The sequence below is a fragment of the Rhododendron vialii genome, chromosome 2a, assembly GCF_030253575.1.
Source record: "Rhododendron vialii isolate Sample 1 chromosome 2a, ASM3025357v1".
In the NCBI taxonomy this organism is placed as follows: domain Eukaryota; kingdom Viridiplantae; phylum Streptophyta; class Magnoliopsida; order Ericales; family Ericaceae; genus Rhododendron; species Rhododendron vialii.
In genome coordinates this window covers 13,978,818-13,999,700 of record NC_080558.1, presented here as the reverse complement: position 1 = coordinate 13,999,700, position 20,883 = coordinate 13,978,818, and the positions used below count along the sequence as shown (strand labels likewise).

Below are 20,883 nucleotides of genomic sequence, written 5' to 3'. Positions count from 1 at the left end.
CGTTTAAAGAGAGTGGGTAGGGGCTGCTGCGCCCCCCGGGCAGCAGAGCCCCCGCGTCCGAGCTTGAGTGGGTTGAACCCATTTCAGATGGATTTGCTCTCGTAGGCCTCGAACGAAATTGTATGTCCCCAAGTTGGGAGTCACTACAAAAACTCGTAATTTGAATTTTGCATACAATTGAGGCTTACATGGTCATGTACCGACAAAAAAAATAAATTTGGAGAGAGTTTTTTAAGTTCGGACTGATGGAACAGTATCGATATCTCCTTTATAATAATTTCACTAGTTTAGGTTAATGGAGCACCATAGATATCCTTTGTAATAATTGAGGCTTTTGTTCATAAATTCTTGTATAAAACCAAGAATAATCTTCGTGAGACTTGTCTCTTAGTATTTTTTTTTACTTTTCGTCTTTTGCAAACAACTTTACTACAATCATGCGCACGAAGTGAAGGGTCCATACACATTGGAGGTACATAGTGTATGGACCACCTCTATATAGGCTTGCAAACGAATCGAGCTCGGTTAGTTAAGGATTCGATTGGGCTCTGCTTGGCTTAACTTGTTTTTGTAATCGAGCCGAGCTCAAGACTCTAAAACTCGGCTCGAAAAAGCTCTGCTTGTTCGTATAGACTCGGCTCATCTATAGAGACTCAATTGGTTTATGAATCGGGCTCGGTTAGTTAAGGGCTCGACTGCATGTAACATTTTTTTTTTGAAAAAGACTGTATGAAACATTAACCACTGAGAAAAACTATAGTGTCCCCAGTCATTTTGAAGACACCGTAATTTTTGGCATAACCTCACCATTACACCTCACCATTACAAGCACAACCAAGTCCAATGACATGTATAACCAAGGCTTTAACAAGACATAACGAAAAAGTATTATGCCTTAGTAATAATCTCTTGACCACAATCTCACCTAACCTTATCCCCAAACAAACAAACCCCAATGCGACTCGAATGGGAAAATATTGATATCTCATTACTTAATCTAAACCATTCTTTTTATAGTGTTTGCTAAACACAATATTTGTATCAAAATCAAAGCTAATTCAACATTGATAACCACGTGGCAAGTGGAGTGAGGTACAGTTAGTGCCTCTCTTATACTCCCATACATATGGGCAGGATTCATTTCCCGTAAACCCCCATCCCCTCCCCAAGTCCCCTAAAATAGAATAGATTATGTTTAACGAATGAAAAAAAAAAAAAAAACCATTGATAACCACGTGATCCAGACAAATTTGTCCTATAATTCATTTATGGGAAAAAAACCGAAATGGTCCATGTAGTTAAATATTTGTGTCAACTTGGTCCCTGTAGTTGTAATTAGCTCGATTTATACTCTGTACTTTTCATTTTGTTCCAATTTGGTCCAATTGCTAACTGCCGTTAGTCCGCCGTTAATCCTTTTAAATAAAGACAAAAATAAGCCAATAAAGACAAAATTAAACCAATAAGCCAATTTTTTCGTCTTTATTCAAAAAAATTGGATTTCAATGGTAATCTTTTACTTTTTAGGTTTTTCTCGTCATGACGAAGTAATAATCCTGAAAAAATTGACAAAAAAACTAACAAATGCGAAAAAAAATTGAATAAGAACAAAAAAATAAGCCACTTGACTTATTTAGCCGAACAACCCCTAAGTTTATGTAATATTCTAACTTTTGGACATGGTTCTATATGCATTTTCAGTACTATGCAAAAAAAAAAAAGGCATCTCAGCATTTGTCCACAAGTTGAACAGGTAAACAATACCAGTGGTTATGTTGCTTCATGGCTGATCATGAAAATGCTGAATTAGAGGGCAACTTTTTGCAGAAAACTATAACCAAATTTCATCTCAGGTGTCTCCTTATCAATAGAGAATGGAAGAATAAGCTATGTTTTGGTTCAGAGGTATATTAGGTAGGCCTATGCAAAAAAACCGTCTACTCGCGGACCCGACCCGACCCGACCCGAAGGGTCCCGGGTAGGATCGAACATGTGCTTCAGATGGGTATGGGTTCATTTTCTGTTAAAAATCAGATTTTGGTTTGGGGTGCGGATTGGTGCGTTTCTTATCCGACCCGACCAATTCTTAAAGATTAATTTGGTTTTTGGTCGAACCCGACCCGACATAAAGAATCGGGCTCGCGGAATGTTCTTACCCCTTTTCAGTTTCGGTTTCGGTTTACGAGCCTAAAACATTTGTTACCTGTCATGTCGGGTCGGGGTCGAGTTCGGGGGTCAAACCAAACCGCCCGACCCGTGCACACCCCTAATATTAGGGCAAGAGGGGAATGAGAGAATTACTGTTTTAAACCCCAAAAAAAGGGCCATTTGATTTTGCAGTTAAAAGGACTAACGGCGGTTAGTAATTGGACCAAGTTGGAACAAAATGGAAAGTACAGAGTGTAAATGGAGCCAATTACAACCACAGGGACTAAGTTGACACAAATACTTAACTATAGGGACTATTTCAGTTTTTTCTCCTTCATTTATTGAATCATTCTGACCATCTAATTTTTTTAAATTACTACTATCCAAACAAGTGGCCGATGATATCGAAACAATTTAATTTTCTTCAAATGAATGAGATCTATTCAGCCAACTCTAGAAATTAAAAGGATCGTGTAAATCATGGAGACAAAATATCGGTAGAACCCAGAGGTACATTACACCCCGTAGCTTCTACTCTCATCCAAGATCAGTGAGCTTGATCAAATGTCCAAAATCCATAAATCAAGTTATTTCTTACTAAGGGTGGGTTCTCAAAAACTTTAAAAATAAAATAAAATTTCGTTTTGCGCATTTTGTTCGTCTTTTTTGAATTTTTGTTATATTTGCTTTAGAATTTTTGGATTAATCATCCGTCTTGATGAGATGAATCTAAAAAATAGAAAAAAATTATGACCAAAAGCAAAAAAAAATACTAAAGACAAAAAAGTATTAAACAAATGTCTTTTTTTTTTTGGTCTAAAGTGTTGTTTCATATGAACTTTTTTCAACATCGGTTCATATTTTTATATTTTTCCAATTTGTGTCGTTCAAATGAATGATTAACCCTAAAAATTACGACGAAAAGTTAAACAAAAAGTTTTGAAAAGTAAAAAATACCAAAATAAATTCTAGACAAATAAGTTTACAAGAACGCAGCCCTAATCAAGTAATTTCACAGACATAAATGTTACTCCCTCCGTTCCTTATTTATAATCCGGTATTCCATTTTGGGCCGTCCCTTAATAAGTGTTCATTTTGTAAAGTTAGTGGGTAAAAATTGATGAATTGTCTATTTTGTCCCTAAAAGTAAATTCCATTTTAAAAAGTAAGTAAGGAAAGTGGAGAAAAAAGTTGATGTGAAAGGTATAATGATGATGTCTTTTTAATAAGTTGGAATTACGAAGCAGGACACTTAAAAAGGGACGGAGGGAGTACAACAATAGGTGAAAAAAAACTACTCTAGAATTTATATCATGATTTCTAGTCCAAACAATTATTGAGTCAACAAACTCACGCCGTGTTGTGGAATTCAAGTATGAAAGCTGATTTTCCAAGTCAATTCCACGATTAGACCCTTTCAAAAGGATCTCTCTGAGTAAATAGTACTAACAATTGACTGACTTGGGGTCCCCCCTTCAAAAAGTATTGCTACAAAATGCTATAGTCAATTTTGATCTCCCTCGCGGATCAAAAAAAAAAAATTTTGATCTCCCTCTCTCATTAGAGGTTACCATATACCGTAATTATATCACTACTTTTAACTGCCGCATCAACTAAAGAACAATAGACATTTTGAAATCACCTTTAATCTTCGCAAAACGGTAAAGATAGCGCCCATTGAAGATAACATGAGGGAAAAAAATCCGTTTCTGAATCTATCTCGCAAAATCTTACTACATATCTTTCTCAACATTCTCAGTTCAGCCACGATAGGAAACATTTGTTGCTGCATCACAGGATAAAAGTACTCAAGTCAAGTCGTTCTCATACCATGCAACTGTAGAAGGTTCCAAAATTCTATATATAGAGAGAAATTTCACTGAAGATAACAACCTGAAATATCCTACAGAAGCTTGAGGAAAGAGCCATAGATGGCTGCGAACGAGACACAGAAGAAGTTCAACAAGAATCATCTGTTCCTCAAGATGACATTGCAGCTTCTTGTTTCTATCTCTGTTCTCTCGCTCTTTATTTCTTACTCCTCAGACTTGTCCCATTTCCTCCATTACTACTATTGCCAATTAGCAGCCATGCTTTGCCCAGTTCTGACCCTTGAGAGAAAATACATGTTCCTTATTTGCAATGGAATCATCGCTTTTCTCGCCAAAACCTTTAGTTTTACCAGCTATTCACCCTCCGGACCTAACATTATCGACACGTTCGTGACGAGTAATGAATATGGTATGATGGCCGTACGTGAAATGGAAGAACCAGTTGAACACAAGGAAGCTGCCATAAGAGGGCTTTGTCAAGCTATAATCACAGAAACTGATGATGACAAAGATGATGGTGAACAAGTAGGAGGTGGGTGTTTGGTTCCATCATTTTCAGAAGAAGACGGAGGAAATGAAGCGAACATGAGCACAGACGAATTGAACAGAAAATTTGACGAGTTCATAAGGAAGATGAAGGAAGAAATCAGGATTGGGGCTCAACTACAACCAGTTGCTGTGCAAGGCATCCTGATACACTAACAACGAGCTTCATGGGTTCACTGTCTACTTTTAGATGGCTAAAAGCTCTAATTCTTACAACCTTATTAATCATTTACGTAGCCGAGACTCTCTTCCTTTTCTACACATACCGAAGTTAGGTTTTACCATGGCGCATTCACCATGTTTTGCTATACGTATTTCGACAGAATCTCCATCATTTTGCTAGATTTATGTGAAATGCTATGACCCAATAAATTTGTTTTGTGGTCACTTTTTAAACCACTGTATCAGACGTGAGAAGATTACCGGATTTTGCATAGTTGGTTTTGTGATCTACATAAATTACACTTTGATATGTACCAGTTGTTAAACTTAATTTTTGTTATCTCACTGTTGATTTCAAGTTCAAACGTGAACAATCCCCCTGAGCATAAACGTAAACAAAAGAGATCAAAAAAGTAAAAGCATCAGTGATGAGACTTAAAACACATGGTTTTGTAGTCAGACGAAGATCCAATCAGTTGAGACCTAGGGCTAGAGTCTGGTTTCGGGTAAAACCCTAATGGGGAAAAATACCTTCGAACCATTCTATGTTATAATGAAGCAGCTAAACTCGTTTAAGTGTTACCTATGTCTATGAGACGTGAAAGACGCCAAAGGACTGAGATAATTTTAGAACATTGTTTGCAGTTTTATGCAGCTATCCTACATTTCCAATCTCCAAAATGTAGTTCAAATAACAAGAGTTATTTTGCTATCTATAGCACAGCATTCATTGAGTTATAAAATACATGGTTAGAAATATGCGGCTTTCAAATCTTTTGGTCACTATACCTTCCTTTAAACGATAAAATAACAAGATGTCACAAAAGGGAGAGTGCTCTGCATGAGAGGTCACTCTTCTGAATGCAGTTCAAATGAATAAGAAGTTCGCTTTCTAACGTTCTTACCTGAAACTCCACATACAGTTACAAGGGAGACGTCTGGAACTAGCATAGCCTCAGACTGGGTGGGATGGCAGACATCCTTTGCAACTAAGAGAAAATCCGTTCTCTATGTGTCTGCAAGTAGAGACGAGGAAGTCAGAGAAAGCAAAAGTTGTCAAAACAATAACTGAATATGAGAGTATGACTTCACTAACTAAAAGCAAAATGGAGATTCAACCTTACAGCAATCAAGGGAAAAAAAATTAACTTGCACCCCTCCCTCATGAGCCTCTTCCCTTCTGAGAACCGGTAAAAGATGAAAGCCACTAACATATTTGACTCTAAATGATACATCTGAATAACCTTTCATCCACCAACAGATTCATCGCCCTCTGACATCCTGCAATTGAGACACAACAAAAATCCTACTTGCTGACCCTGCTTCTCAACTGAATTCAAGACTTTGCAGCAGAAAATAGGCATTAAGGAGGGGAAATGATTTCAATAAAATAACTTAACACTAAGGCAGAATATAATGCTATAACAAGATCCACACACTCCATGCAAGTAGTGCATTTTCTTTTCTTGGCAACTGAACGTTTCATTGAACGAACAAACAATCCAAGTAACAAGGAAGGACTTTCCAACTACAAGAAAGCAAAGAATGCATCTTGCCGGAGCTGCACAGAAACATGCTCTCAAAAAAACACATGACTGCATCATAAGTTAAAAATACTGGACAATCGTAAAACTCTTCATGAGTATAACAGCAACTGATCGATGAAGCTTTGTCAAGCCTAAAAAGAGCAGGAGGGAGATCCAAAAGTAATCTGAAGAATTGAACTGGTCCAAGGAATGAGCCAGTAGCTCACTGTACAGAAGCACTGACACCATGGTTTTCCACCACGATTCATTTTTAGTTTGGAAATGATTGCTACAGATCCAACCACACCCCTCTCACATACATGTAGGTCCCACCATGTAGAGCCCATGTATGTGAGGGTAGAGTGGTTAGATAAGTGCAAATGTGGTGTGTATGTAGCATTACTCGTTTTCAGTTTTTTATTCCAAAGAAATAGATATGAGTGTATGCATGTATCATAATCCTTTATATGTGTACTATACATAAGTTACTTTCAGAGAGGCTTCTAACATATGCCTTGGGGAAGGGGGTAAGAGTCGAATCCAGGCCAAAGCTTGGGAGGGGCACAGCCTTACCAATAGGTCATCATTCAGTTTAATTCTTCACCTATTTAACCATACAAATTACCTATGTTGGTCCGAAGGCATCGAGGAACTTTGAAGGCACAAACTAAAAGTCCAAGTTGATTATTCTATAGAGATAAGAACCAAGTAAGGTGGTCAAAAAGCACTATATACAGTTACGCAAAAAGGACATCTTCATTCTTCTTAGGCTGAGCTATATTACATTTTATAGCCTACAAGTTTTTCGATATGCTAACTTCTTGCTGACTATGGCTTCCGCTTCGCCTAGACTACAGCAAATTCTACTCGACCACATTCTTTGCACATTAAGTTATCGGTCGCCTTGAATACGTGCTAGTAGATATACATTCAGCATTCTAAAATGCAATGTTGATTAGCCAAATCTTTCATACTAGCTTCTCATTCGCCAAAAGGTCTACACTCGGAAGTCAAAGACCCATTTTCGGCTTTTCATCGCTTGCTGACTATAATGTGTCCCTCCCTCAAATTGAAAAAAGAATCTCTGCCGGTTGCATTTGCCACCATAGGGAGCATCCATAATTATCCAGTGGGTGAAACAGTCAAATCCATAGCAACTCCATCACTCGGTGGCATATTTGTCACCTCGTTAATGAGCCTCTTAAGTTCTTTTGAGAGTTCTCTATGAACGAAATCAGCGCGCTCCTTTGTGATTGATGATTCTGTGAAGAGAGTTCCAGTTAGGGAACGGAATTCTTGAAACCATTCGTCACTGGCATTCTGGTCACCCAGATTATCATAAGGAGCCAATGAACTTTCTTTCTGCCATCGACTTGGCAAATATTTCTCTGGAAGTTGAAAATAGTTCTTTATCAGAAGGATGCGAAGAGCATGTCTGCATAAGATTCCAGAAGATTCAAACTCCTTGCAGGAACAGTGAATTTGTTCCGCTTCCGGTATCCAAATAACCAGACGCTCTCCATCCATCTTCTTGAAGTGGCGTAAAACATACGATCCATCAGCCATTTCCGATGAAGCATATTGCATAGCCTGCACTAATTCATGCTGGAATGCCCTGAAAGCAAAAGGGCTAAAAATACTACGTGCATGCTCTTCAATGGGTAAGCATGTCCTGATATGCATATACTGCATCTCTTCACTTGCCTGAATTTTATGAGATGCATAATTCCCAACCTGAGAGACCACACAAAACTAGCTATCAATTATAGATCAACTGAGAAGACCAACAAAGCACTAGATATCAATCACAAATCAAGTATCACACAAAAACTAGATTGCACTTTACATCAAATACCTGGTCAAAAAAACTGCGCAAGCATATCTGTGCACTGAAGACCCCTCTCAAGAATGCTTCAACAGACTTTGAATATCCACTTGTTGCCATTCTAGCTAGAAAGCAACCTTTTGTGTAGGGAAATGCCCAAGATGTACGGAGAGAGAAGAGTAATGCCATGTGTTTGTCTGAATTAATTCCGTATTGACCAACCATTTGATTCCATTGATATTCAAAATCCTCAGCACTATCCAGAAGATATAAAGCCTCAAACTGAGTTCTAAATTCTGCACACCTGGGTCCAAGTGGGAGAGAGAACCAACATGATAGCTTGGGAAGAATGTTCCAAATAGAAACAACATGTTTAGTATTTGGTAGTTCACTTCTTATGGCTTCTCTAAGCCCAGGGTCCAGATCAGTTAGAATTGTCTGCGGACGTATCCCTTTCATAAATCGGACAAAAGTCTGTGCAGAAACAAATAGCGCAAACAGGGGGAAAAAACATGAGGCTGGCAGTACGAATATCAAAACACATGTAAAATGGCCAAAAAATTAATGAAATGGTATACCTGCAAAGCCCATACAAACGAACGGGGCGTTTCATCCTGCAACAGAGTACCACCAAAGAGGACAGTTTTACCCTTGTTGTCAATGCCAAGCCATGCTCCAAAAAGCATGCCGTAGGTGATTGAGCGATATGTTGTGTCAAAATAAACTACATCACCAAACACGGTGTACGCCTGAACAGAGTCTCCATATGACCAAGCAATGTTCTCAACCTTATCATTCTCGTCCATGGTAACATCATAGACAAAGTACGGATCCCCCTCTTTTGTGGCCCTGCACGCCTCAAGAAGCTCTCCTGTATCATTTTCTCTTTTCTCGCAGAGTAAAGCATCATTCTCTTGAACCAGTTTCTTACGATTCTGAACAAAATTTCTTACATCCCTCTCTAGAAAGGGCAATTGTCCACCTTGGATACCTTTTTCCAGCTCCAGCACTTTAACTATACGATGTATTGGAAACCCAGCTTTGGAAAGCAAAAGTATTCGCTCTTGATCAGCCTCGTTAATCTTACGGTAAGCAGGAAGGAGACGAACTTGATCATCTTCCAACAATTCGTGATTATGCACATTACTAAACTGTATGACAAACCACTGACAATCGCCCTCAACTACCTCCTTCGACAAGTACATCTTCGCATCACAACCGCATCGAACTGACTTCCGATCCCTTTGGTGCTCTGCGGTAGGCCTTTTTCTCGCAAAGCCACTACGATAGCATACGAAATCCCTTTTATAAATACCCAACTGTGGGCTCAATCTTGAGCGCTCTTTCCTGATCGAAAACCCATTCTTCCTGGCAAAATTGCCATAGTACTCAAATGCATCTTCATCACTCTTAAATACCATTCCCACATAAGGAGCAACCATTCCTTCAAATGATGAACTACCATTTTTAACCAATTGAGATGCTGCAGCTGATTCTTCAGCATCCCCATCATATGTAACAAAACACTTCCAATCCCCACAGGGGCATTGCTGCCGCCGCATCCATGTATTTTTCGATGGTATCGACGCCATTATTTCACCCTTACTCAAAGTTCATACATGTTAAGGATGCACACAAATTCCAAAAGAATACATTCAAATCCTCTGAGCGACCCAAAAGCTGGTAATTGGACTACCCTACAATGGGGAAAAAAGAAACAGACATACATAAACAACGTCAAAATGGGTTTTTTTCCCCCAGTTCAACTGATCACATAAAAAGTGAGATTTTTTTGATTAATTTCATGAATTAGAATAGTTGGGGACTGTCAAGGTGAAAAGACAAAAGTATAGCAAATAGATATATAGAGAGAAAGTAGAAAGAACTAGAGAGAGAGAGAGAGAGAGAGAGAGAGAGAGAGAGAGAATAAAGTAGTGGGAATTATGAGAGATTGACATACCAGTGAGGGACAGAGAAGGAAAGTTCTTAAACCCTAATTCCATGTTCCTCTCTCTTCTTCCACGGGCCACGGCTCCACTGCCCTCTACGGCTCTACTGTGTTTTGGTCGACATTGAGTCGAGCCCTCCTCTTTTTGGGTCTTCACCGGTCTTCACCCATAATAAAATACGACTAGCATGCTGGAATGACAACGGGCTGGGCTGGGCGGGTTTTGGCGTTGTTTGACTTTGATCCAAAAATTATCACCCGACTCCGATTAGGTATTTTTTGATACTCCATTTTCGTTCTGATCGAAAAACGGGTTTACCCGCCGTGCAAAAAATTTAAAAAATTTGTCTACCGAAAAGCAAAATAAAAAAAATAGTTATAAATAAAGTGGTATTTTAGTATAATGGTGAAAATATAAAGGTAAGAATTGTTTTTCTAGTGTAATGATAATAATATTAGAGTAAAAATAAAAAATCTTAAGTATAATCATAATTAGATTAGGGTAAAAGTATAACTTTACATATAAATATATTTTGGGGCGGGATAATATCAACCCGACCCCGATCCGTCTTCGCTCGGGGTTTTCTAATTTCACCCCGAACCCACCCTGATACCCGAAAATTTAATAAAAATCCACCTCGATAAGGACGGGTTAGGGGTGGGCCAGGGCAAATTGCCATCCCTACTTGAACAATGGCTAGCTGTATAGCCTGTATTTGACCCGACCCACTAATAAAAGAAGGAAATGCTGCCTGCAATGCACACCACTGTACGGTATTTCACTCTTGAAAGAAAACATAAATTCTTAACATCAAGCATTTTAATTCATGACTTTACCATAGAAATTTGTAATATTTGCACATAAATCCATGATATCAAAGTTGAATTCGTAATATCGACAAGTCATTGGTTTTTTTTTTTGTCTCAAGGATACGAATTTGTACGAAAATGTGATGAATTTGCGATGCAAAATTATTATTCCTACTACAACTTTTTAGACATATGTTATACGTTTCTAAACGGATTTTTACGAATTTAAATCGTTTCAATGTGTTGCATATCGTACAGATCTAACTAGTGATAAATTATTTGACATATGTTATGATGAACTACTCTTCTTCTTCTTCTTTTTTTGGGAATAATTAGGCAAATCCTCCTTAGTTGACCTTTTTATTCTATTTTGATCATCTAAGCATCTTCTTCCCTGCACTATATTGTATTCCTTGGTCATGTAAATAAGCACAAATACTAATAGGGGTTGGCTTTGAGTCTTTGTAAAATCTTCAGTAACAGTGAATTTTGCTTCTGTAGAATAGGCAATTGTCGAACCCCGTAAAATCGGTTCGCGTGTTTGATTGCTTGTGTTTGCTTGCTTGTTTGTTTACGGGCACAACGCCTCGGATCTTTTTTGCTATTCTGGGATGCTATTGTTCTTTTTCAACAGAGCTAAAATTGTTGTGGTGGTCCTATTTTCCAGGGTTTAAACTGACAAGGGATACCAAAAGTAGCATACAGTATTCATTTGCATTCATAATCCAGCTTTTCTCAGGTTAGGCTTCCTAGCTGTGATTTTGGTTTTCCTAGTTTATTTTGAATCCAACCTTTTTAATCTAGTATTGATATTTCACTTGAAATCGGCATTCCAATTACACCGTCGTGTATAGAATGCAGTTCTGTATAAAATCTGATTTGATTGTAATCTTTGCCTCATCCTTTTTCCATATGATGCAGGTTTTCTTCAAACAGGTGCACCTTTTGGTAATCATCTCATGGCGAGCGATGACGCTAAAGAGCCCTTGCTTTCGTCATCAGTCGATGCTTCCCACCAATTCAACGAGAAAAGTTTACTCAAGAGAAGAAGATACCCTTGCAGTATTAATGGTGCTCCTTCGTTGAGAATCGACATTCCCAACAAAAATGTCATCGAATCGCTGCCACACCCTGATCTCATTTCAGCACAAGAACGATTTAGTTTTAAACGGGTATTCATGTTCTTCGGTATATACTTGAGCGCAGGCACCTTGTGCTTCTACCTTGTGAGGCATCAAATCAAGGGTAAAAAAACTAGCGGGGTTCTTGACGCCATTTACTTCTGTGTTGTGACAATGACTACTGTTGGATATGGTGACCTTGTGCCCGATAGCACATTGGCGAAACTACTTGCTTGCGTTTTCGTTTTCAGTGGCATGGGTCTTGTTGGGTTTGTTCTTAGTAAGGCAGCGGACTATATTGTGGAAAAGGAGGAAATCCTTTTGGTTAAAGCCATCTATATGCGCGAAAAAGTAGGCCCGGCTGAAATTCTCAAGGAGGCCGAAAGCAACAAGGCAAAGTACAAGTTTCTTACCGTACTGACCCTTCTTTTGGTTCTTGTAACTGTTGGAACCATCTTTTTGTATCAGTTTGAGGGGTTGGATTTCATTGATGCCTTCTACTGTGTCTGTGCAACGGTCACTACTTTGGGATACGGGGACGAGAGCTTTTCGACTGAAGGGGGCCGTCTGTTCGCTGTTTTCTGGATTGTGATGAGTACCCTTTGTTTAGCCCAGTTCTTTCTCTACCTTGCCGAATTATACACTGAAAACAGGCAAAGAGTACTGATAAAATGGGCTCTAACCCGGGATCTAACGACCTCGGATCTTGAGGCTGCAGATCTTGACAATGACAAAGTTGTCAGGTAACTTCTTTGGATACTCTACTTGTTACTACATTTGTTTTCATTTTTCCACACTATCGATTGTCGAATGATTTCCCACCTGTTTCTTTCATCATTTCTTAACAACATTTTCCTGTCGAGTTTCATTTGGTTCGGTGCGATTGAACTTTTTCTATGCTCGGGCGCATTGCTTGTTTCGTTGCAGTGTTTCTGAGTTCATTGTGTACAAGCTGAAAGAGATGGGCAAGATAACCGAGGAGGACATATCAGTGGTGATGGAGGGGTTCAAGAACCTCGACGTGGACCATTCGGGTACGTTGACAACATCTGATCTGATGCTCTCAGAATCACCTCAAGCTCAAACCTGACGCGAATTATCGACTCAAAATGTTTCCATCGACACAGTTTCCCGAATCGACGTATGATGTTTAACGAAGAGCAAGGTTAGGTGATTATATGGTTCAGTCATCCATGGTATCTATGTATCTTACAGGGAAATTGAGTCATTGAGTGCATAATAATAATGTAACTGGTGCTTAATCTCCAATACACTGAGGTGAAAACTGATAAAAGCTTTGCAAATAGGGTTGAATTGTAGGTGATTAGAAGCAAATTAGGTCAGTTAATTTATATTTGTGTTATGTTTGCTCCTAATAGTGGAGTTTGGTTGTCGCTAAAGCCTATCAGGAGGATAAAAAGAGGGTTAGCTCGGAGGTTAAACCCACTTTGATTGAGTTTGACGGTGCTAGTTGTACTATTGGAACGCACTTAAAAAAAAACTAAGCTAATAAACATCACTTGCACAATTGGATCCCACTTTTTACACTTTTGTGTCGTATGACGACGCATGTTTAACTTCATAATTGGAGATGACCTAATAAAATCAACCAAAACATAACAGGAAACAGAGTTTGCAGATTGCCCTTCAATAAGATTCAAAATAACCTTTTATTTATCTGAAGACTCAAAATAAACCAAAATGCCCTAGATGCAATGAAAGAAGAGGTCAAATCGGTTATTTTGAAAACCTCCGGGGCATTTCTCCAATTACAACCTCCCATTTGGACTGAGCTCCCCTCCAATCTTCATTCAGTCCGGGCAAGTTTGGGCTATTTGTGGGCTCTTTTTGGGCTCACAACAATAATCAGAAATGTTCGCATTTTAGAACTCGTCGAAAATGTTGACATCATCAAAAATTAAGTCGAATACCATTTTATATGATTTCAAAATACATTAAGCGTCAGATAATTGGGTTAAATGGGTTGCATTCCCGCACACTTTTTTTGTTTGTTTCAAGCTCTATGCCTTTTGAAATCATGTCAAACGGTACCCGATAACATAATTTTTGACGTGGTGGTCAATGCTCTGGGTGAACTCAAAAAAGTGAACGATTTCAATTAATGTTGTAGGCCCCGAAAAAGCAGTATGACCCAAATTAGACCGGATTCAAGAGAAGGAAGACTGGACGGGAGCTCAATCCCTCTCATTTACCCGAGAAATTTTTGCTTGCCAATCGGGTACCACGTGTTTTCTGATGTGTACATCTGGGCTGTTAAAAAATGTAACCGACGGTTCAAATTAAAAATACCGAACAAATTTTTTTTAAAAAGGAGGAAAATGTGTATCAATTTGGACAGTCGGTTGTATTATTGGACATCCCAAATGTACTCGCCGGATAACACGTCAGCGTACTCGCACCAAAAATTTCTCCATTTACCCTCATCCATTACTCCCTTTATTCCCCCTTTTACTCCATTTTACCAACTCCCATTTTCACCTCTCTCTCACCCATTAATCCCCCACTTCCGTTCTTTACCATTTTACCCTTCCGCCGCCGATGGAGGTCTTCCCCGTTAACCACCAATTCCCAAACCACAACGACACCGTCGACTTCCCACTACACTTAACGCCCTTCCCCGACGCCGCCGCCATACTTTATTCAAATCCAACGGCCGAGATTCCTCCACCGGAGATGCAATACGAGTCCCATCCGCCGCCGCCGCCGCAGAAGCTCCGTCCGATCAGATCCAACGGTCGGACATCGCCGGATTATATCGATCGAACGGTTGATCTCGAGGGGGCGGTGCACGGGTGTTATAGTGATTTAGGGTTTCCGAATCAGCTGAGTTTGGCCGAGGTGTACGGCGGCTCGTCGGTGGATGTTGCGGCGGCGGCGGCGGAGCGAATGAAGGTGGAAATGGAGGCGGCGTGTGCGAAGTTAATCTCTGAGGGAGAACTTTTCGAGACCGAATTAAGGTAGTATTACGTGCTCTTTTGGCCTAAATTCATTTTTGCACTCTTACTTGGAAAGATTAACTTTAAAAGTTGTCTTTTAATGCTTGTGCTGTTTGTAATTTAAATATTAAATGACAAATGTTGAAGGTTATTTATAAAGAAAGTGGAGTCCGAAAACTATCTATCTTTTTACCCTACAAGGGTTGTCTCCATTGGCCATGGGTTTTCTTCCACCCTAGATTCTTGAGGGTAGGCGAACTATTTAGGAGGTGAAAATCCATGTGGATAGCCTGATGGATGGGCGCCTCCAGTGGTCCCCTCCCCTAGCTGCTTCTCATTGCTTTCCGTGGGTGTTGGTTCTCATCCCGTTTGGGTTTGGGTGTAGGGATACCTCCCGGCTCCTCCTATGTTCTAAAATAATAATAATAATAATAATAATAATAATTGTCTTTTTAGATTCCCGTCAAAAAATTTGGTTTAATTATTTAGCACGATGGAGGAGAAGAGTATGAAAAGTAAAGAATTACGGCTCAAAGCCAAAAAAACAAAATCACTAAAGATAAAAAAAAAAAAAAAAATATATATATATATATATATATATATATATATATATATATATATATATATATATATATATATATATAGTTCCCTTCTCCTAAGGACCACCTTAACTTAATAAAATAAGGACCTCCCTTTCCCGATCGAAGTTCGACGATCCGAGCTGCTCAATGTGTTCAGAACGTGATTTTAAAGGTACAAGCGAGAAATCAGCAAAAAAAAAGATCGGGAAGGGCTTCATCCGAGCAGTTTTTGTTTATTTTTTATCAAATGGTTCAAATTAAAACTGCTCGAATGAAGACCTTCCCGGTTTGTTTTTTTGCCGATTCCTCGCGGGTACCCTTAAAATCACGTTCTGAACACATTGAGCGACTTGGATCATCAAAATTCAAACGGAAAATGGGAGAAATGGAGAGGTCCTTATTTTAACTAAAATAAGGACCTACTTATTTGAAAATGACTGTATATATATATATATATATATATATAGTTTAAAAGAACAGTCTTTAGTGTCGTCTCATGGACTTTTTCACGTTATTTTCTTGCCGAGGAGAATGATCCCAAAAGTTTTGACAAAAAAGTACACAAAAAAAGATAAGTAAAAATAAATAATCGTGATTGACAAATTAATTTAGGCTAAGTTTCGTTTTGCAATTACACTCTCTAGTTTTGCTATAATGGTAAACTTCATTACAGTTGATGCGATGATTGTTTCTATTTTTCTATGTCTTAACTTTAGTTGTACTCATTTGCTTCTATTTTTCTATGTGTCAACTTTTGTTATATATATCATTTGACTTTGTTCAGTAGTGGTACTAAGGCATGTGGTTTTCATTTTCCCAGTTCTTATCTACTACAGAGTTCTGATCTTTTCATTTATTAAAGATTTACTTTTTATCGACAAATTTATACTAATGAATTAAGTGAAGAGCTTAATTGGATATGAACCACTCCAGTGGTTCTTAATCTAATCATTTGAAAACAATTCAACTAATCCCAAAAGTGTATTCTAACCATTGTTATGGAATTATAAAGATCCGTGCCCTTTTAAGCACGTCATGGAATCTTCTAAAAAAGTTCAAGCTCTACCCAAAGCTTCTTTCACCAAATTTGGTGGAAAACTTTTCTCGTTCTTGATTTGATGTAAAATTAAAGTTTTGTCTCCATCCACTATGGCACTATTATATTAGTGAAAGGATTGGAGCCTTATCTTTTACCCTTTTATCCTTCTAATTTAGGTTTGAAGGTTTTGAAAAGGGTTGGAGATGCCCTGAAATACATGTTTCCACTCTGTTCATTACTACATATGCATTTGGCTCTCAAAAGGTTAAGACCATTGAAAAAGTTTTTTTTTTTTTTTTTTTTCCTGCTTTCTTAACTTTAGCATAATTTCACCAGACTAATTTGAATTGTGAGAATCATGATTTCATGACCTAGAATCTTTTTATAATTTAGAAAAATGTGATTAATTATGAAAGAGTGAACTACGATGATGAAACTTGCCCAAATCACTGCTATTATCAGTTTGAATGACTTGCATTGAGCTTGTAAAAATTATTCAGGATGCTTTCCCTTTTGTTCATTTCCTTGATTTTTCTTTTCACTTGGCTGAGTCTGAGGTCCAAAGACGTACCTCTGATGAACCTTTGTGATGCATTGTACTTTTGTTGAATGTTTAGTTCATCTATGCTTGTGGTGACATAATACCGTTGGCATTGGGGCTGCAAATGGTGTGGGGTGTAGAGATGATTCCCATTGGTGTTAATTGCTCATCATATCTATACAAAAGTGTAGGGGTGGAAAGATGGTATTGGTGGCACTTGCCGCCATGCTTTTGAAGCTTTTGCATGTCTGGAATGATGTCCATGTTTTGGTGGTTATGAATTGGGAATTGATGTACGCTTTAATATGATTTGATTAGAGATTCTTGGAATATGTGCTGTGAGAATTATATAATGAACGCTTTAATACGACTTCAGGATATGTGTTTTCTTGCTCCTGAGAGTCAAAAATCAAAATTTTGGCATGCCCAAAGAAAGTAAAGTATTGCTGCAAAAGAGAGTGATAAAATGTTTTGAGATTATGAGTTGACGTTTATGCTCATCAATAGAGCTTTGGTGCTTTGATCTTGTTGTGCATAATTGTAAGGCACTAAATTTTTATGAGTACTTATGGGGGCCAAGAAGTGCGAGGATTGCGAGTACCATAGATTCTTACCAGTTTCAAGTATGTCTTGAAGTCCACACACCCGGTCAATCACTGTTTGAATTGGAAGCTCTCTAAAATGATTCTTCTCTGTTTCAGCTCGTCTTCAGATGATGATGGTGATTCATCAGAAGCCGTGAAAGAACCTTTGAATCGTAAGAGAAAGAGAAAAACGAGGAAAAAGATCGAGTTATACCTGAAAAACATGATGACGAAGGTTCTCCAAAAGCAAGAGCAGATGCATAACCAGCTGTTAGAGATGATCGAGAAGAAGGAAAGGGAAAGAATCATAAGAGAAGAAGCTTGGAAGCAGCAGGAGATTGAAAGGGCAAAGAAGGATGAAGAAGTAAGAGCCGAGGAGAGATCTCGTACTCTAGTTCTCATCAGCTTCATTCAGAATTTGCTAGGCCATGAAATCCAAATTCCTAAATCATGGGAAACTTCATGTCTAGAAAAAGCGGAAGTCGAAATACACAATCAGAAAGATCTTTCGTGTGATCCCTGTAATAGGAGATGGCCAAAGTCTGAAGTGCAAGCCCTTATTACTGTTCGAACTGCTTTGGATCACAAGTTCCTCAAGGGCGTGAGAGGCATTGTATGGGAAGAGGTAGCTGCTGGATTGTCTAACATGGGTTATTCCCGAAGTGCAAAGAAATGTAAAGAGAAATGGGAAAATATCAACAAATACTATAAACGGACGATGGAGACTGGAAAGAAGCGTCCTGATGGTGGTAAAAGTTGCCCTTATTTTAATGAACTGGACATCTTATATACAAATGGATTGATTAATCCAGTAAATGCCTCTCATTGTATAAAGAATGAGATTGAGGACAGGAGTGTGGAAGAGTAAATATTTGGTGAACTTCAGACTCTGGTGTTTTCCACATTGGTGTCAATGGCCTTGAAGAGGCTGTTCGAAGCTAATTATGTTAGGTACCTTGAATCTTTTTATCAACCTGTTCCTTGATGTCTTTTTTAGTATTCTTGTTCGACCTTTAATATCTTATGGCGGTGTCTCCTTTAAGTTTGTGTCTAATTGGCTGCAATGAGGTAGATCATTTGCAATTAAGTTTAAAAAATGCAGTTACCGCAAATCAGTGTACTGCTCTCTAGTTAGATTTTTTTTCTTCTTCTTATCTGCTGTATCAGATTATCCTTGTGAAAAAGTCAGAATAGAAATACGAAGCAGAAGCTAAAGATGCCTTGTTATACTATACGTGTTCTTATCATTTGTTTGCTACAATATAGACATTAGTGTGGAATATGGATATCAAACGCTATGCAGAAATTTCCTAAGTTTAGGATTGGTTGTGGGTAGGATTAGATGCTGTACCCGTGTTCTGATTAAGCACTTAACATCACGTCAATTCACTATTTCTGCCGAGGAATTAACATGTTTGGTTATACTCTAATAGCATATTAGGGAATGTGCTGAATGCAAATATCTTAAATTTTAGTGTTACTCCCCTTGCTCTACCCCCCTATCAAAAATAGCCCCATGTGCTCATAAAAGCTTGATATGGTGTTGTGTGAATCAACAGACAACAGTACAATAATAGGAGGGAAGTTTCCCTTCAAGTGAATCTTGACTTCCTCTACGTACAATCCTTGATATACTACTCTCATGAAGAACTGATAAAGAAACATCTTCTCTCAAAAGGAAGCGTAGAAAGGGAATTCAATTCGTAGTTAAAGGCAAAAGATATGGCTCCATTCCTTCCAAAAGACAATCTTGAAGTTGTTGATTCTTCTGCCTTCATGAACTTGACACAGAATATCTCGATCCATAACTCTTGATTTTCTTCTTTCTGTAAAGGGAATAGAAGGAAAAGTATATCCCTTTCCTCTATAAAGCCAGTCGAAACCTGTGAAACGCTCTCATTCTCCGAGAGAAAATGAGCAGGGGCAACAGAGTTCAGGTAAACGATGGCAATAGGAATTGTGCATTGTTTTTCATGGCTTTACTCGTAATATCATCCATAGTGATATTTCCATACTATATGCAGCCTGAACCTCCTGCCATATTAGCTCTCTTGTGCTGTATCGTCCCCATGTCCATTTTAATCCATGTGATATTCCTTCTGCTGTTTGTTTGGTGACCTCTGGCAACCCCACTTCGCGCTACTAAATGGCTATTTGGCTGTTGTTTTCCTAAGATTCATGTAATTTCCTTTTGGTTCTGTGTAATTGTTAGCGGCAAAATTTATAAACTGGTGTTTGTCTTGCAATGATCTTTCGCTGCAGGAACTCAAAGAGGAAAACACTTGCTAATTAGGCCTCCGTTCCAGAATTACAGAACTGCTAGTAGTAAATAATGGGGGGTGGATTTGCACCCAGTTTACGCTATTCGTACAAGTTGATTTTTGTTCTTTTTGAGATGCATTAGGGAGAATGTAATGCTGGAGAGGATAGAAATCGCAGAAAGTGGGAAAAATTCCACGATTTAATATGCGTTTTATGCAGTCATGGCATGAGTTCCTACTTCCAACGTGAATGGTGACCATTTCATCAATTTCTGCCCTGTGAGGCGGGTAATAGGGAGAGCAATCGGACACCAGTTGATACAGGTAGGGATGCGCAACCCCCCCGCCCCCTCCAACTAACCCATTTGCTGGCGGGTTTGAGGTTTTCTGCAGTCGCGGCCAACCCGTCACCCATGCAAGAGCAAAATGGGTTTTTCAAGGCAGGTTCGAACCACCAACAACAAAGACAAAATAAAGAACTTTTTTTAAATCCCAAGGGGTTGGCCAAGTGGTCTTGGTCTGGGTCTTGAGGTCTTGGTTTTTGCATGTGAAACACCTGTTGGAGGGGGCTATAAAAATTAGTTCGAGGTGCGCACAAATTAACCTGGAACATCCTGCATTACCAACAAAAAAACACTAACTTTTTGTGCACCCGATCCCCCTGCTAACAGGGATTGCAGCTCTTAAAGGGTATAGGTTTTTCCAGCTCCCACCCCAAATATGTCCACAGATCAAAGTAAAATTGTTGTCACAATGCAATCAATAGCATTGAGAAGACATTATAACAACAAATTTAGTAGTATTATAAACAAACATTGGCATTCATTTCTAATCCACTATTTGGGTGAACTACAATAAAATTAGCACTGTAATTTTGCAACATAAGGCTAAGATGAATATCAAATACGAGCAAAGTAAAAACTAGAGTAAGGAGAGAGTAGAGTGCATATCTATGTAATTGTTACTACCTCTACTGTATAGAGATATAAGAAATTCTACTCA

General features: G+C 38.6%; 4 protein-coding genes across 5 annotated transcripts; 3 read left to right on the top strand and 1 right to left on the bottom strand.

Annotated features, from left to right (window-relative positions):
* Positions 1 to 4,079: 4,079 nt before the first annotated feature.
* LOC131317168 (uncharacterized) lies at positions 4,080 to 4,682 on the top strand. Its single transcript, XM_058346739.1, has one exon. The coding sequence runs from the start codon at positions 4,080 to 4,082 to the stop codon at positions 4,680 to 4,682; it is 603 nt and encodes a 200-aa protein (XP_058202722.1).
* Positions 4,683 to 6,951: 2,269 nt separating this feature from the next.
* On the bottom strand, positions 6,952 to 10,134 carry LOC131316938 (putative protein FAR1-RELATED SEQUENCE 10). The gene is made up of 4 exons (XM_058346504.1): positions 10,000 to 10,134; positions 8,618 to 9,736; positions 8,070 to 8,513; positions 6,952 to 7,948 (listed from the first exon to the last, which is right to left on the bottom strand). The coding sequence occupies exons 2-4, from the start codon at positions 9,629 to 9,631 to the stop codon at positions 7,337 to 7,339; spliced, it is 2,070 nt and encodes a 689-aa protein (XP_058202487.1). The 5' UTR covers positions 9,632 to 9,736; positions 10,000 to 10,134; the 3' UTR covers positions 6,952 to 7,336.
* An 855-nt stretch (positions 10,135 to 10,989) lies between these two features.
* Positions 10,990 to 13,393, top strand: LOC131317167 (two-pore potassium channel 1-like). Its single transcript, XM_058346738.1, has 4 exons — positions 10,990 to 11,049; positions 11,299 to 11,536; positions 11,719 to 12,661; positions 12,846 to 13,393. Exons 1-4 carry the CDS (start codon positions 10,990 to 10,992, stop codon positions 13,006 to 13,008), a joined length of 1,404 nt encoding a protein of 467 aa, XP_058202721.1. The 3' UTR covers positions 13,009 to 13,393.
* A 630-nt stretch (positions 13,394 to 14,023) lies between these two features.
* Positions 14,024 to 20,087, top strand: LOC131316937 (trihelix transcription factor GTL1). Of its 2 annotated transcripts, XR_009197324.1 has the most exons (3): positions 14,024 to 14,896; positions 17,738 to 18,571; positions 19,883 to 20,087. XR_009197324.1 is itself a non-coding variant. In XM_058346503.1 (2 exons), exons 1-2 carry the CDS (start codon positions 14,478 to 14,480, stop codon positions 18,486 to 18,488), a joined length of 1,170 nt encoding a protein of 389 aa, XP_058202486.1. In that variant the 5' UTR covers positions 14,024 to 14,477; the 3' UTR covers positions 18,489 to 18,835. The 2 variants fall into 2 exon arrangements, 1 of the variants encoding a protein (XP_058202486.1); XM_058346503.1 differs by lacking the exon at positions 19,883 to 20,087 and having other exon boundaries at positions 17,738 to 18,835.
* Positions 20,088 to 20,883: the final 796 nt, after the last annotated feature.